The sequence below is a fragment of the Astyanax mexicanus genome, chromosome 11 (genome assembly GCF_023375975.1).
Source record: "Astyanax mexicanus isolate ESR-SI-001 chromosome 11, AstMex3_surface, whole genome shotgun sequence".
Taxonomy (NCBI): domain Eukaryota; kingdom Metazoa; phylum Chordata; class Actinopteri; order Characiformes; family Acestrorhamphidae; genus Astyanax; species Astyanax mexicanus.
Genome location: NC_064418.1, coordinates 39,236,422 through 39,249,402, shown reverse-complemented (window position 1 = coordinate 39,249,402; position 12,981 = coordinate 39,236,422). Strand labels below are relative to the sequence as shown.

Below are 12,981 nucleotides of genomic sequence, written 5' to 3'. Positions count from 1 at the left end.
AAATACTGCAGACTTACATAATCTCTAATAAAATATTAGATTCAAAAAGTCATTTCTCATTGCTTAGCATAAATCTGATAAGTCTTATAAGTGATGTAAACTCCTTAGTGTAACGGTTAGTGTCTGTCAAGGCCAATTCTTTCCATTCACTTCTTTATCACCGAACAATTTTGGGGGTTATTCTGTGGACAGCCTAACTCCAGTCATTATTTCCGTGGCTAATCCCAGTCTGAGGGCCTTTGACTTAAAGACTCCAGAGTGAAACAAAAGACAGGATGCTTGCTCCACTTGAGGGCTTGGCCTCAGCCTTGTCCGAACGTTTCGTGAGTGGAGTTTTGGGGAAATTATTATGAAAGTGGTTCTAGGAAGTGCCCTGCATGATTTGGCACTCTTATTTTCTCTGCAATTTCACTCAAATTCCATCTTAGACATGCCTTCAAAGTGTTTTTACTGCACACACACGCACACACTCGTCTACAGCATCCATGTCCAAACTCTCTCACATTAAGTTCGTACACTCGTGCATTCGCACACTGCTCTGAACCTCCCCCATTTGAGAGTTGTAGGTCAAGGAGAGGTCTCCTGAAAGCACAGATTTATGGGATGTTAAAGCTCAGGGGATGGCACGAGTGGGAAAAGCACAGTGCAGAACTTCTCTCAAGCCTCTGCGAGGTAGCAGCCGTCGCGTCCAAACGGTTTTCAGACCAGCGAAAGCAATGAAGCTCTCCTAACCAGTGTGGTGTTTACCACTTGTGTCCACATTTGTCAAATATCTGACATACAGCATGAGTGTGTGAGTGGTGGATCTGTTTGTCAGGGGTGGAAGAGGAGGGCTGTTAAATGGGTTTTAAACACAGCTGTTGAAGCCACTTATCCGTAGACGCTTCTCTGTAGTTGAGGAGCCAGGGATTCTCTTCTTTTCTTGGTAGAATTTCTTTTCTCGTTTGTATATCTTGCTTGTATATCTTTTACAATGTTTCTCTCAGTGTTGGCTTATGAAAATAGTAAAAGGCTAGAGGTCCACATTGTCCTATTCAGCTGGGAATAACTAGAGGCTAGAACATGCCTGGAAAAGAAGGAGATCGCCACAAAGGGACATGGGAAAGGAAGCAGACGTCCAGGGGCTCAGAGCTGGTAATTGCGAAAGCGAGTTCCCAGTCCCATTGATAACAGAAGGGACTGCCAGAGGGCTTCAGCGACCGCTTTCCCACCAAGTGCCTCTTGCAGTGCCACGGCATTTCACATTTCTTATGCACCGCAGCTTATGAGGAGAGTAGGAGCTTCACCTCAAAGTCTTCAACAGGTGGTATATCTATAAGGGAAAGAAAGAGGATTCTCAAGCTCAAGGTAAGTGTAGAAAAACTTTGACAGGATCATTTTTGCTAAATGCTGTTGGAAAATGGCATGAATTGGCTCATGAATTGGCTATGAATTGGCTATGGATCAATGTATTGCAGTGTATTGAATGTTCTCTGCAGTAATCCCACAATTGCAATCCCACATTTCAGTCAGTTACTGGACTGAAGGGGGCTTTAACCACGGCTCCACCTTCCAAAAGTCATTCTGTAATGGAAGCTGAAATAAAGCAGACACTGCAGTGTCACATGTGATTTATGCTATTTTGTTGGGAATTAAGTAATATTAGACTGTAGTCTAGAAGAGAACCTGATTTCACTGATTGACTTTTCGTGCATGTTCCTCGTTCATCACATCAGCATCTTTTCTTTTTTCTTTCTCAACGCGGGAATGTATTTCAGGAATGTTCTGTAGTTGCACAGCTGCTCTCGTGGAGAAACGCCGTCTCCAGGGATAAATTCATTAATGGAGAAAACGTAAAACCAGAGCAAACACATGGCCATCTGCTGTGGGAAATTAATGCCTTTCTATTACCATGCCAACAGAGGACCGCTGGCTCAGAGCCTCCGGAAGAAGAAAAAAATAACAATAACTTGATGATAAAAAAAAATCTTTGTATCTTAACACTGAAACACAGAACACAGACTGTTGGTGTCTCAGTCATGAGCAATGTTTACTCTTCTAGATGCTCTATGGCCTTTATGGTACACTCTAAAAAATAAAGCCTTGAGTCAACAAAAATTAGACTTTCTGAGTTGTGTCAACTTCTTGTAGATTGTAACATTGATCCACAAAAAGTGTTTTAAGTTTAGTGAATTAGTTTTCCAGTTATAGTAGAAATCATTTTTAAATAGCATGAACTTAATAACTGTGATCATCAACAGATATTTTTACCTTAACTACACAAAAAATTAAGTTGCCTTATTTATATAATAAATAAAAAATACAATACAATTATATTTAATTATATTGTAAATTGTACATCTGTACACTGTAAAAAATGTCAAATTTGAGAAAACTCAAATTTTCAAGGCAACTTAGTGCACTAGACTTTCAGCAGTTTTGAGGCCAACTCAAACTTTTTGAAAAAAAAAAAAAGAATACATTTTTCATATGCTTAAAACTTCAAATATGAAATCTCACCAACTTAATAATTCACGTTATGTTGTTAGTTGGACTCATTTAGGTTCTATGGAATGTGTTTTACGAAAAGTTTCCAAGCTCACATAAGCACAACACTATTTTTTTTTGTTTAAATAAGAACTTATGACTGTTGTTTATGCTTCTTATGGTCAGTCATATAAGTATTGCAGTAATATAACTCACTAAAGCCAGACAGCACACAGTCTACATACACCCAGCAACACAAAGCACAGTAACTTACTCTTACAGCCTTCAATATGGAAGTTTAAGCAGTAATTGCATAACACATAATTTGCATGTTAAAAAACCCAAGAGAAGGCAGCCTGTGGGGAATGACTACACAGTGATGGTGAGTGAGAGGTGGGAGGACACACCCAATATGCGAATAGCATGACCCACATCAGGTGAAAACACCTGCATCATTGGTCAGTATTAACTAAAGAGTAAAACTGAGCATGTGCAGTAGTGCAGTAGAGTAGTTGGCTTGGGCTAAACTAGAATTCAACTACAATTTGTCCATTTTACCCCAAAAAAATGATTCAGTTACACCAACATTTTCCAAGAAAATTAACAATATTAGTTACACAGAGTACTTATTTAACTATTGGCTAAAGGCCATCGGAATTACTTTTTAGAGTAATCCTGTAAAGAGTGTTTTTTTTTTTTTTTTAGTCAGAAGTACCAATATTATCAAGTTGAGTGAACTTACCAGTCAGTGCAGCTCAATAAAATGAGTTCAGAGAACTTCAACCTGCAAAAATGTTTGTTGAGCCACTAAAAAATAATATGATTTTAACCAACTTTTAGTACACTACACATGTCAAAGCTCTTTCCTTGGTGTTGTTTCATACAGCTTTCCTATAGGCTCCTGGTGCCACATATTTGCATATTAGGTGTGGCCTCTTTCCTACTTACCATCTTTGTGTTGTTTGTTGCCCAAAGCTACCTTATCCTGTGCATGCATTAGTGTTGTATTGGTTTTGATTGGTAGGCCTGACTGTTGTAGGCTGTAAGAGCAAATCACATTTGTTTTGTGTTCTTAGTTGTCACAGTATGTTGGTTTGGAACTACAGTGTTTGCAGTTCCTTAAAAAAATTAAGTATGTTGAGAATTTATTTTGAATAAACTGAATTCCTTAAGCCCACAGTACTTGAAAAAGACTTTAACTATTTATATTAATAAATGTAACTGATTGAAATTGTCATTCAGTTTTGGCTCAGTTCATTTGGTACGAACTTAAAATTATATATATTTGCAACTCAAAGCAAAATGTCGGCTTGACTGAGTTAAGTTGAGCCAATCACTTTTTTTTTTTCAGCGTATAGATAGAATGGATGGTACTAAAAGGTTGGCTAACCGGAATTTTGCGTTAATTCCATGTTTACTTCAATTTATTTACTTTAGTTTCTAATATTAGATATTTTAAATCACATACAGTCTTGTAAATCTAATTATGGTGTTGTAGTGCTTTTTGTAATTATTTTTTTATTTTGTCTCTCATTGATTATATAAAGTACCTTTTTTACTTATCTGTACATAGCCTAGATAGAACGGCCTAGATGTGATGATATATTGGGACTAGGAATTAAGTGAGTGTAAAAAACCTTTAGTTAATATAAATGTTTTTTTGTTTTTTTAAACTAATTTAAATCTTCTTAACACTCATATTTACCTCCCTATTACATGGCTCAATACAGAACCAAGACCTCTATATCTTCAAACCATAATCAAACCATTTGAAATCAACTATATTTCCTTTAAATATATGCCTGTATTTATCAATCAGATTCAGTTCCGTTTCTGATCACAGGTCTTCTGATCTGATAAGCAGATAAGATTTGGGTGGTAGGCACCTCAGCACTCAGTGACAGAACATAGTGATGTGATAGAACATAGTGGCATTAATGCGACGGCACCAGGTGCATCAGTCTTGATTTTATCCATTAGTGTCACAGCAGGGTGGGTTGAGAGTGGTCTGTAACAGGACAGTTTCTTGCTCAGAGGGTCTCGTGGTCAGAAAGGAAGAGCTTGTGGATGTGTTCAAAGCAACAGATGGACTGTTAGCCAACAAGGTGGAGCTACAAGGTAGGGGTATCTAATGAGGCAGTGATAGGGAAGCTTCCAGAGTCTTTGTGTTTTTTAATCCCGAAGGAAGCAAAGGGGATCTACAAGGTACGTGTATATATGGGTATTTGTGGGTGTGTGTGTACATATAACATTTGAAGCATTATGCCTTCTTTGCAGATTTCCTTCAGCTCTTTTCGTCCTCTGGAGGTTATTATTACACTGTAAAAAAAAAATAAAACTTAAAATGGTTTTTAAGTCAGCTGAACAAGAAATATGAATAGTACCATAAACTATATCAAACTAATTGCATCAACTAACTAAATCATGTGTTTGCTAAATTTACCAATTGTAGTTGAACTCTAGTTGAGGACAAGCCAACTACTCTGCACATGCTCAGTTTAGTTAAACAGGGTTCCACTAGTTTTCACCAGATGTTGGTCACGCTTTTTGCATATTGGGTGTGTCCTCCCGTCTGTCACTCACCATCAGTGTGTAGTCATTCTCCACAGCCTGCCTTCTCTTGGGATTTAGGTATGCTTGATATGATAGTTACTTCTTTTGCTTTTAGTGTTGAAGGCTATAAGAACAAGTTACTGTGGTTTTGCGGTTTGTGCTTTGTTTTTTGTTACTATGTACTGGTTGGGTCTAGCTGGTTGTGTTTGTGTTACTGCAAGCTTGTATGACTGATAATAGTATGTATGTTTATATATATATATGTATTCACAGACAGATAGTCATGATTTGTCAATTGCTAATCGCAGGGCTATTGGCAAGGAAACTGTATTGGTGAAAAATTGGTGGGGTTTAAGTGTCTTGTTGTGGAGCAACGCCTTGCCCCATCTGCTGTAGTGTGATGATCTGGGGATCCATTGCAAAAGACAGTCAGTCATTTTTAGCAGTGATACAAGGGACCCCAACAGCTCAGTGATGTCCAGATGTCCATGTCCTGGACATCCTGTGGCCACATCTGTTTTCTCTGATTTCAGGGCTTCATTCTGGCTTTTTTTTTCAGCAGGATAATACTCTCCCACACAGCATGAGTTTCATTAGAATGTCTGCCACCACCCCTCCTCTTTGGAGGACTTATAATATAATTAATATTATTAATATTATTAAGTTGAGTGAACTTACCGGCCAGTACAACTCAGTAAAATGAGTTCAGAGAACTTCAACCTAAAAACGTAAAAATGTTTCTTGAGCCAATGGAAAAACGTAATGTCAACCTATTTTTTAGTTATACTACACGTGTCTATGTTCTTTCTATAGTGTTGCTTCATACAGCTTTCCCATAAGGCTCTTGGCAAAATGTATTTGCATACTGGGTGTGGTCTCTTCCTTACTTACCATCTTTGTGTTGTCTGTTGCCCAAGCCTATGTGTGCAGTAACATAACATATGTGTTCTTCGTTAGACCTCAGTGGCACTCCTATACTGTCTCAGTCTTATACTATCAGTACTGGAAGTTCAATAGTAATATACTAAATGCGTTGAGAATTCTTTTGTTTATATAAACTAAGTTATTTAAGCCCACAAAACTTGAAAAAAAACTGTGGAGTTAGTTAAATTTTTGTTTTGTGAGAAAAACTCAGTTAAGTTGAATGAACTCAAAATTGTATGTATTCGTAACTTAACTAGGTCAAAGCAAAATGGTGACTGAGTTAAGTTGAGCTAACTAATGTTTTTTTTTACAGTGTACAATTGTTGTTAAAGGTTGGCCTGACTAAATTATTTGTGTTGCAAGTTTTTACAAATTGTAGTTGAACTCTAGTTAAGGAAAAGCCAACTGCTCTGCACTACAGCACGTGCTCAATTTGAACTCTTTAGTTAAATGGGGTCTACTGAGCAATTATGTTGGTCACATTATTTGCATATTGGGTGTGTCATCCCATCTCTCACTCACCATCAGTGTGTAGTCATTCCCCACAGGCTACCTTCTCTTGGAAGTTATATATTTGTTGTGTAATATATACTTATATAACTCTATGTCCTCTATGTTGAAGGCTGTAAGAGCATGTTACTCTATGCTGGATGGATCCAGTTGGTCATGTTTGCATTATTGTTAATTATATATTTTGATATATACATGTAAACTAAGTTTTGCTCCGTTCCGGACACTCCTTTGTGGTGCGTTATGTTTTGGTGCAACATTATTTTTGTATATAAATATGACATAGTCAGCATATTTATAAGAAGATGCTCCAATCCAAAACTGATGTATTTGTCTCTCTTTGTGTGCATCAGAACCTTAATCTTCAGAGTACAGTTATGGAAAAACTCTTCCAAATAAAAATCCGCCCGCCAAGCATAAATGCACATCTTCCCAATGTCAATAAAAGTCAGGCCTATTCATGAGGTATAAATCATGAAACATGGGAGACTCATCAAATGCACAGTAAAACGGGGAGCTTTTGAAATGTGATGAGGAGGAAGCCCATGACCATGTGAGGCCAGCACAGATATTGCTGCGTTACACCACCCTGAAGCTTCAGACCCCCACACCATCCCAACCACACACACACACACTGACTTTACCACCATCAGGCACGTCACGAGGCGAAATAAATAACACGAGCAGAAGATGAAATCAGCTTCCTGTAACTGCTGCGAGTTCTTAACTGTGACGTTCTCTTTTCTTTGTTTCTTCGCCCTAGAAGCGTGGAGAGATGGAGGGCAGCGTGACCTCAGTGATTTCTACCACTTTAATCATGTGCCTAGCATTTACAGGTAATTACAAACAGACGGCTGGAAATGTGGGATGAGCTCTGAGAGTCAGAGGCAGAGAGTAAGAACGAGTAAGCAGTCTTTTGGATGAGCGGAGAGGACTGACTCTTGGTTCAAACGTTCCTCGGTTATGCTGTTGGGTTTCGTACCACCTAAATATAATTGAAACCACGTTTTGAACGTCGCCCACAGCAAGCAGCTCGCAGCACGCTAGTCGTAGGAGATTTTCAGTGCCTCTTCCCTGCTTTAGTAATGGAGTGTGATTTATTCAGAAAGTAATTTGTTTATAGAGGAAATGGCCTTTCACAGACATGAAATCATGCACCCACTGTCTGTAATTTATTGCTCTAATCTAATGGGTGTTTTTTTCCAGCCGTTTTGGGGCACATCTAATTTTTTGCTCATTGTTTTTTTATTTTATTTTATTATTGATTTTCTTCTTTCTTTTTTTCTTTTCTTTTTTTTTCCCAGGGTTGGATGGAGCCAAGTATTCTCCCTGTGACCGGCTTACGTTTGACAACGAGGTCTACAACCACTGCATACCGCTGTACAGGCAAAGAATGGCAACCAGCAACTACCAGCTGGAATGCCCTTGGCCCAACACTAAAGGGTGTGTGCGTGTACATGTTTGGGTTTGTATATTTTTGCAGGCATTTTAATAGAGGTTATCTTCTATCTATAAGTCCCGCCGTCTTCGCTCTCATTAATGGCGTTATGGATGGGACCATGAGCTCACAATGACATCTCTCTGCTGGAAGAGGGCGTGGAGAAGATGGACTAAAAATAACAATCTTCCAGCTTTTACAGACTCCTCCTGTAAGATCTATGGGCTGCAGTCATGGGAACGCAGTGGCTCGCGGCTTCCCTGGAGTGCTTTTTGTTACTTCAGGTTTTAATTAATTAGAGCCCCACCAAACTCTTGACTGCACTATTTAGACTCTCGTTTTGAGCCATTTAGCTCAGCTCAGATGTTGTGGAAAACGAAAAACAAAAAAACAAAACAAAATCCAAAACGCTCTGCTGCTAGTCCAAGTTTTCACGTTGATAAATGAATGCAACACAGCTCACCTTGGCTGTAGAGCACTCTCACGCATAGACGTTTGGACATGTGGCAGCTTTTAACACACTCATTAGCTTAGGCCAGCGTGAGATAAGATAAGATAAGATAATCCTTTATTAATCCCACAATGGGGAAATTTACCATGTTACAGCAGTGCAGAGTAAAGGACAGAGAAACAGGTCTGGAAAAGGTAAATACAAATAATGATAAATCTATATATACAGAAAACCTATTATAGGAAAATATATAAAGATAGTTTAAAAAAGTGCTAGTGCATAGAGATATGATTATGGTAGGGTGGACCAGTATTATTGCACAAGAGTAACAGTGAATAAATATCAAATAAATAATAGATAAAAACTAAAGTGAGAAAAAAAATATTGCACATTAAATAAATTGCACAAATGATGATCACAGTACTCGTAGTGAGATGGATATTGCACACGGTAAGCATTACAGCTACACTGAGTAGTATGTAGGTTTGTATGAAGTCCTGAGATAGTAAACTAGTGTTTACTGGGAGCGCGGTGTGTTGTAAAGTCTGATGGCGTGTGGAACGAAGGACCTGCGGTATCTCTCCTTCACACAGCGTGGGTGCAGCAGCCGGGTACTGAAGGAGCTGCTCAGTGCTGTCAGAGAGTGGTGCATGGGATGGGACAGGTTCTTCAGCATGTTGTTAAGCTTAGTCCTCATCCTCCTGTTTCCCACCACCTCCACTGGGTCCAGAGGACACCCCAGGACAGAGCTGGACTTCCTGATGATTCTGTCCAGTCTCTTCCTGTCAGCGGTGGAGATGCTGCTGCCCCAGCAGACCACTCCATAAAAGATGGCTGATGCCACCACGGCATCAAAGAAGGTCCTCAGTAGTGTCCCCCGCACGCCAAAGGACCGGAGTCTCCTCAGGAGATGCAGTGACCTTTCCTGTAGAGAGCAGCCGTGTTGTCAGTCCAGTCCAGCTTGTTGTTAAGGTGGACACCTAGGTACTTGTAGGACCTCACTATCTCAATATCCGAGCCCTGGATGTTCACAGGCACCGGAGGAGAGTGTTTGGTCCTGTGGAAGTCCACCACCAGCTCTTTGGTTTTTCCTGCGTTGATCTGCAGGCAGTTCCTCTGGCACCATTTCACAAAGTCCTGCGTCAGTTCTCTGTACTCCTTGTCATCTCCATCACTGATGAGTCCGACGATAGCAGAGTCGTCTGAGAACTTTTGCAGGTGGCAGCTGGCAGAGCTGTACTTGAAGTCTGCAGTGTAGAGGGTGAACAAGAAAGGAGCAAGAACTGTTCCCTGTGGAGCCCCCGTGCTGCAGATGACCATGTCAGACTGACAGCCCTGCGTCCTCACATACTGCGGTCTGTTAGTAAGAATCCAGGTGGTGAGGTAATGGTCCAATCCTGTGACCTCCAGCTTGTCCTTCAGGAGCATGGGTTGGATGGTATTGAAAGCACTGGAGAAATCAAAGAACATGATTCTCACAGTACTCCCAGCATTCTCCAGGTGGGACAGAGATCTGTGTAGCAGGTGGATGATGGCATCTTCCACTCCAATGCCAGGTTGATTGGCAAACTGAAGTGGGTCCATTGATGAATTCACCAGGGGGCGAAGGTGGATGAGGAGCAGTCTCTCCAGGGTCTTCATCAGGTGAGATGTAAGTGCCACTGGCCTGTAGCTGTTGAGGTCTTTTGGATGCGGGTCTTTGGAATAGTGTAGTGTGTGAGCTACAGGGAACTGTCTACTGTACACTTCCTATAGAAGTGTGGAAAAGCACTATAAGCTAAGCTACTATGGTAGCTTAGCTTATAGTGATTTTCCACTGCATGGATCCTACACTCTAAAATGTGATTTTGTGTTTTATTCAGGAGAATTAATATTATTAAGTTGCGTGAACTTATGGGTCAGTACAACTCTATAAAATGAGTTCAGAGAACTTCAAGCTGAAACCTTAAAAAATGATTGTTGAGCCAAAGAAAAAAAACAGGACTTGAACCAACTTTTAGTAAACTACACATGTCAAAGCTCTTTCTACAGTTTTGGTTCAAACAGCTTTCCCATAGGCTCCTGGTACAATATATTTGCATATTGGGTGTGGCCTCTCCCTTAATTAGCATCCTTTTGTTATCTGTTGCCCAAAGCTACCTTATCCTAGGCATGCTTCATTGTAATATTTGTGTTGGTTATTAGGTTATTGTAGGCTGTAAGAACAAGTTACCTTTATTTTGTGTTCTTGGTTGTCACAGGATGTTGGTTTGGAGCTGCAGAGTTCACTGTTACGCTGTTCCAGTATTGTGCTGTCTGTATTGACAGTTCTATAACAATATGTGGCACATGTTGAGCCCACAACACTTGCAAAAACAGTTGAGTTCGTTCACTAAAATTCCCAAGTCAATTGAGCTCTACTGGGCAAGACTTTACACTTGATTTAATACTGAAATACTTAACTCTGTCAAATAACTCCAACACTGAACACCATTTAAATCTGAATGAGTTAAAATTACAATTTGCGAGTGAAAATCAACTCTGAAATTTTAACTCTCCAGTTTTTGTACATGGTGACTAACCATGCACTGACTTTTCAAAATGCTGAAAAATCTGGATAAAAATAACATTATGTGACCCAAATTTTATGTGAAGAAACTTGGTATCTTGTACATGAACGTTCAAAGCAACTGAAGTACAGAAACAGAGGTGACCTGTAGGTGCTCTGATTGGTCAGAGAGAATCATTGCTTTTTGCTTCAAAATGTAGACATCCAGCACAAAAAAGTCATTAGTAAAATCTCTCAATCATATTTGTTTTTAATCTCATATACATACAGTATTTCAAGCAGACTCACAATCTGACCACCGGTCAATTTGGTTGTAAAAAAAAAAAATAATAATAATCAAGATCATCCATAAAGGCAAATATTAAGTTTATTTCTGTCCCAAGGGAGTGGAGAAAATGCGCTATTTTTAGAAATCACTTAAACATACAAGTTCTTGAGTACATTTTAGGGGTTCTTCTATTTAAGGTGCTTTAAGGAAATTTTGCTTCTAAAATACATTTCTTAAAGGTACTGTACCTCAAATCGCTTTTTAAAGTGTTCCTCCTGTTTCAAACTGATAACCCCCTAAAACACCTCCAGGAATTTATCATTTAAACAGTGTACAAACATCTAGTATATAACATCAAAGGAGAAATACAGCTCTGGAAAAAATAAGAGACCACTTAAAAAAGTTAAAACCTCTGGAATATAATCAAGAGGAAGATGAAATTGAAAGGATGATCACAATAAATCAAACCAAGCTGAACTGCTTGGATTTTTGCACCAGGAGTAGAATAAAGTTCAAAAGTCCAAAAGCAGTGTGTAAGACTGGTGGAGGAGAACATGCCAAGATGCATGAAAACTGTGATTAAAAACCAGGGTTATTCCACCAAATGTTGATTTTTGAACTCTTAAAACTTTATAAATATGAACTTGTTTTCTTTGCATTATTTGAGGTCTGAAAGCTCTGCATCTTTTTTCTAAATGACAATTTTATTGAAAATTTGGGAGAAATGTTGTCCGTAGTTTATAGAATAAAACAACACTGTTTATTTTACTTAAACATAAACCTATAAATAGCAAAATCAGAGAAAATGATTAAAAACATCTTTAAACAACTTTAAACAACTTTAAAAAGATAATGATCTCAGATTTTGGCTGAACGTTGCACTTGCACTACAGTTTCACTGTTTGCTCTGAAACGTCCTAATTCCGTTGTTTGTCTCTGTGTCCTCAGGTATTATGTCCAACTGGACGACTGCGTGAAGAAAGCGATAACCCGCTCCTTCTGCGGAGAACCCTCTCTGAAGAACGATATCTTCCTGAAGCTCCATCAAACCTATTTCCCCCTCTGCTTCTTCATGCAGGACCCAGGCTTGCACGTCCTGCTGCTGCTCACGCTGCCCTGCATCATCATCACCTTCCTCATGCCCTTCTTCTGCGTGTGCCTCAAAGACTTCTGACTGTACCTCAGTTACTTCTGGACAAACCGAATCGACAGGAAACCCACCCTGTTCTGGATTGGAAGATCTTTGGGGCTGTGGAGAGAAAAACACCTGGACAACTTATCAACTTCTCAGCGTTTCACCGAATGCATTAAAATGGACAAAAAAACACCAAACAATCTGTGGACTATGGGTTTTAGTTAGCTAGACTGTGGGCTGTCTTTGCAGTTAGAGCCTGTGCTGCCTTATGTGTTTGCCGTTTCTGAATAGAAGCACATTTTGAACCTTTGTGTGACTGAACTGTTCTGGAAAGGTAAACACAGTCATATTGAAAATTCAGGTCAGTCTAATTAGACCCTTCGAGGTCCCATTGCCGAACTCATCACACCGTATTTGTTTTTCACTGCATTAAAGAGTCCAAGTTTTATATTTGTTATATTAGGAGTACTACTGAACTCTGTGACTGCTCTTCATTAAAAATCTGGCAACCTGTACAACAGTTTTTTGTAAAACATACACTACTGGTTAACGTTTTAAAACACCGCAATTTTTTCCAATTTATTTTTATCATTTAAACTCTTCAGGTCCAGTCAGTAACCGGAAATTGTACAAAATACAGAGGGCAATCTGCCAGGGACTTTAGGAAGGAAAACAAAAGGACTAAACA

At 39.3% G+C, this 12,981-nt stretch overlaps 1 protein-coding gene across 2 annotated transcripts; it reads left to right on the top strand.

Annotated features, from left to right (window-relative positions):
• The first annotated feature begins 697 nt into the window (after nt 1-697).
• Nucleotides 698-12,811, top strand: LOC103024790 (receptor activity-modifying protein 1). Of its 2 annotated transcripts, none has more exons than XM_049484889.1 (4): nt 698-1,347; nt 7,220-7,289; nt 7,758-7,896; nt 12,107-12,811. In XM_049484889.1, the coding sequence occupies exons 2-4, from the start codon at nt 7,229-7,231 to the stop codon at nt 12,330-12,332; spliced, it is 426 nt and encodes a 141-aa protein (XP_049340846.1). In that variant the 5' UTR covers nt 698-1,347; nt 7,220-7,228; the 3' UTR covers nt 12,333-12,811. The 2 variants fall into 2 exon arrangements, with proteins under 2 accessions (XP_049340846.1, XP_007256433.1); XM_007256371.4 differs by having other exon boundaries at nt 700-1,347; nt 7,217-7,289.
• The last annotated feature ends 170 nt before the right edge of the window (nt 12,812-12,981 follow it).

Coding starts and splice junctions, on each gene's coding strand:
- LOC103024790 (XM_049484889.1), top strand. CDS start 7,229: ATGGAGGGCAGCGTGACCTCAGTGATTTCTACCACTTTAATCATGTGC. Junction 7,290..7,757: donor CATGTGCCTAGCATTTACAG/GTAATTACAAAC, acceptor TTTTTTTCCCAG/GGTTGGATGGAGCCAAGTAT. Junction 7,897..12,106: donor CCTTGGCCCAACACTAAAGG/GTGTGTGCGTGT, acceptor CTGTGTCCTCAG/GTATTATGTCCAACTGGACG.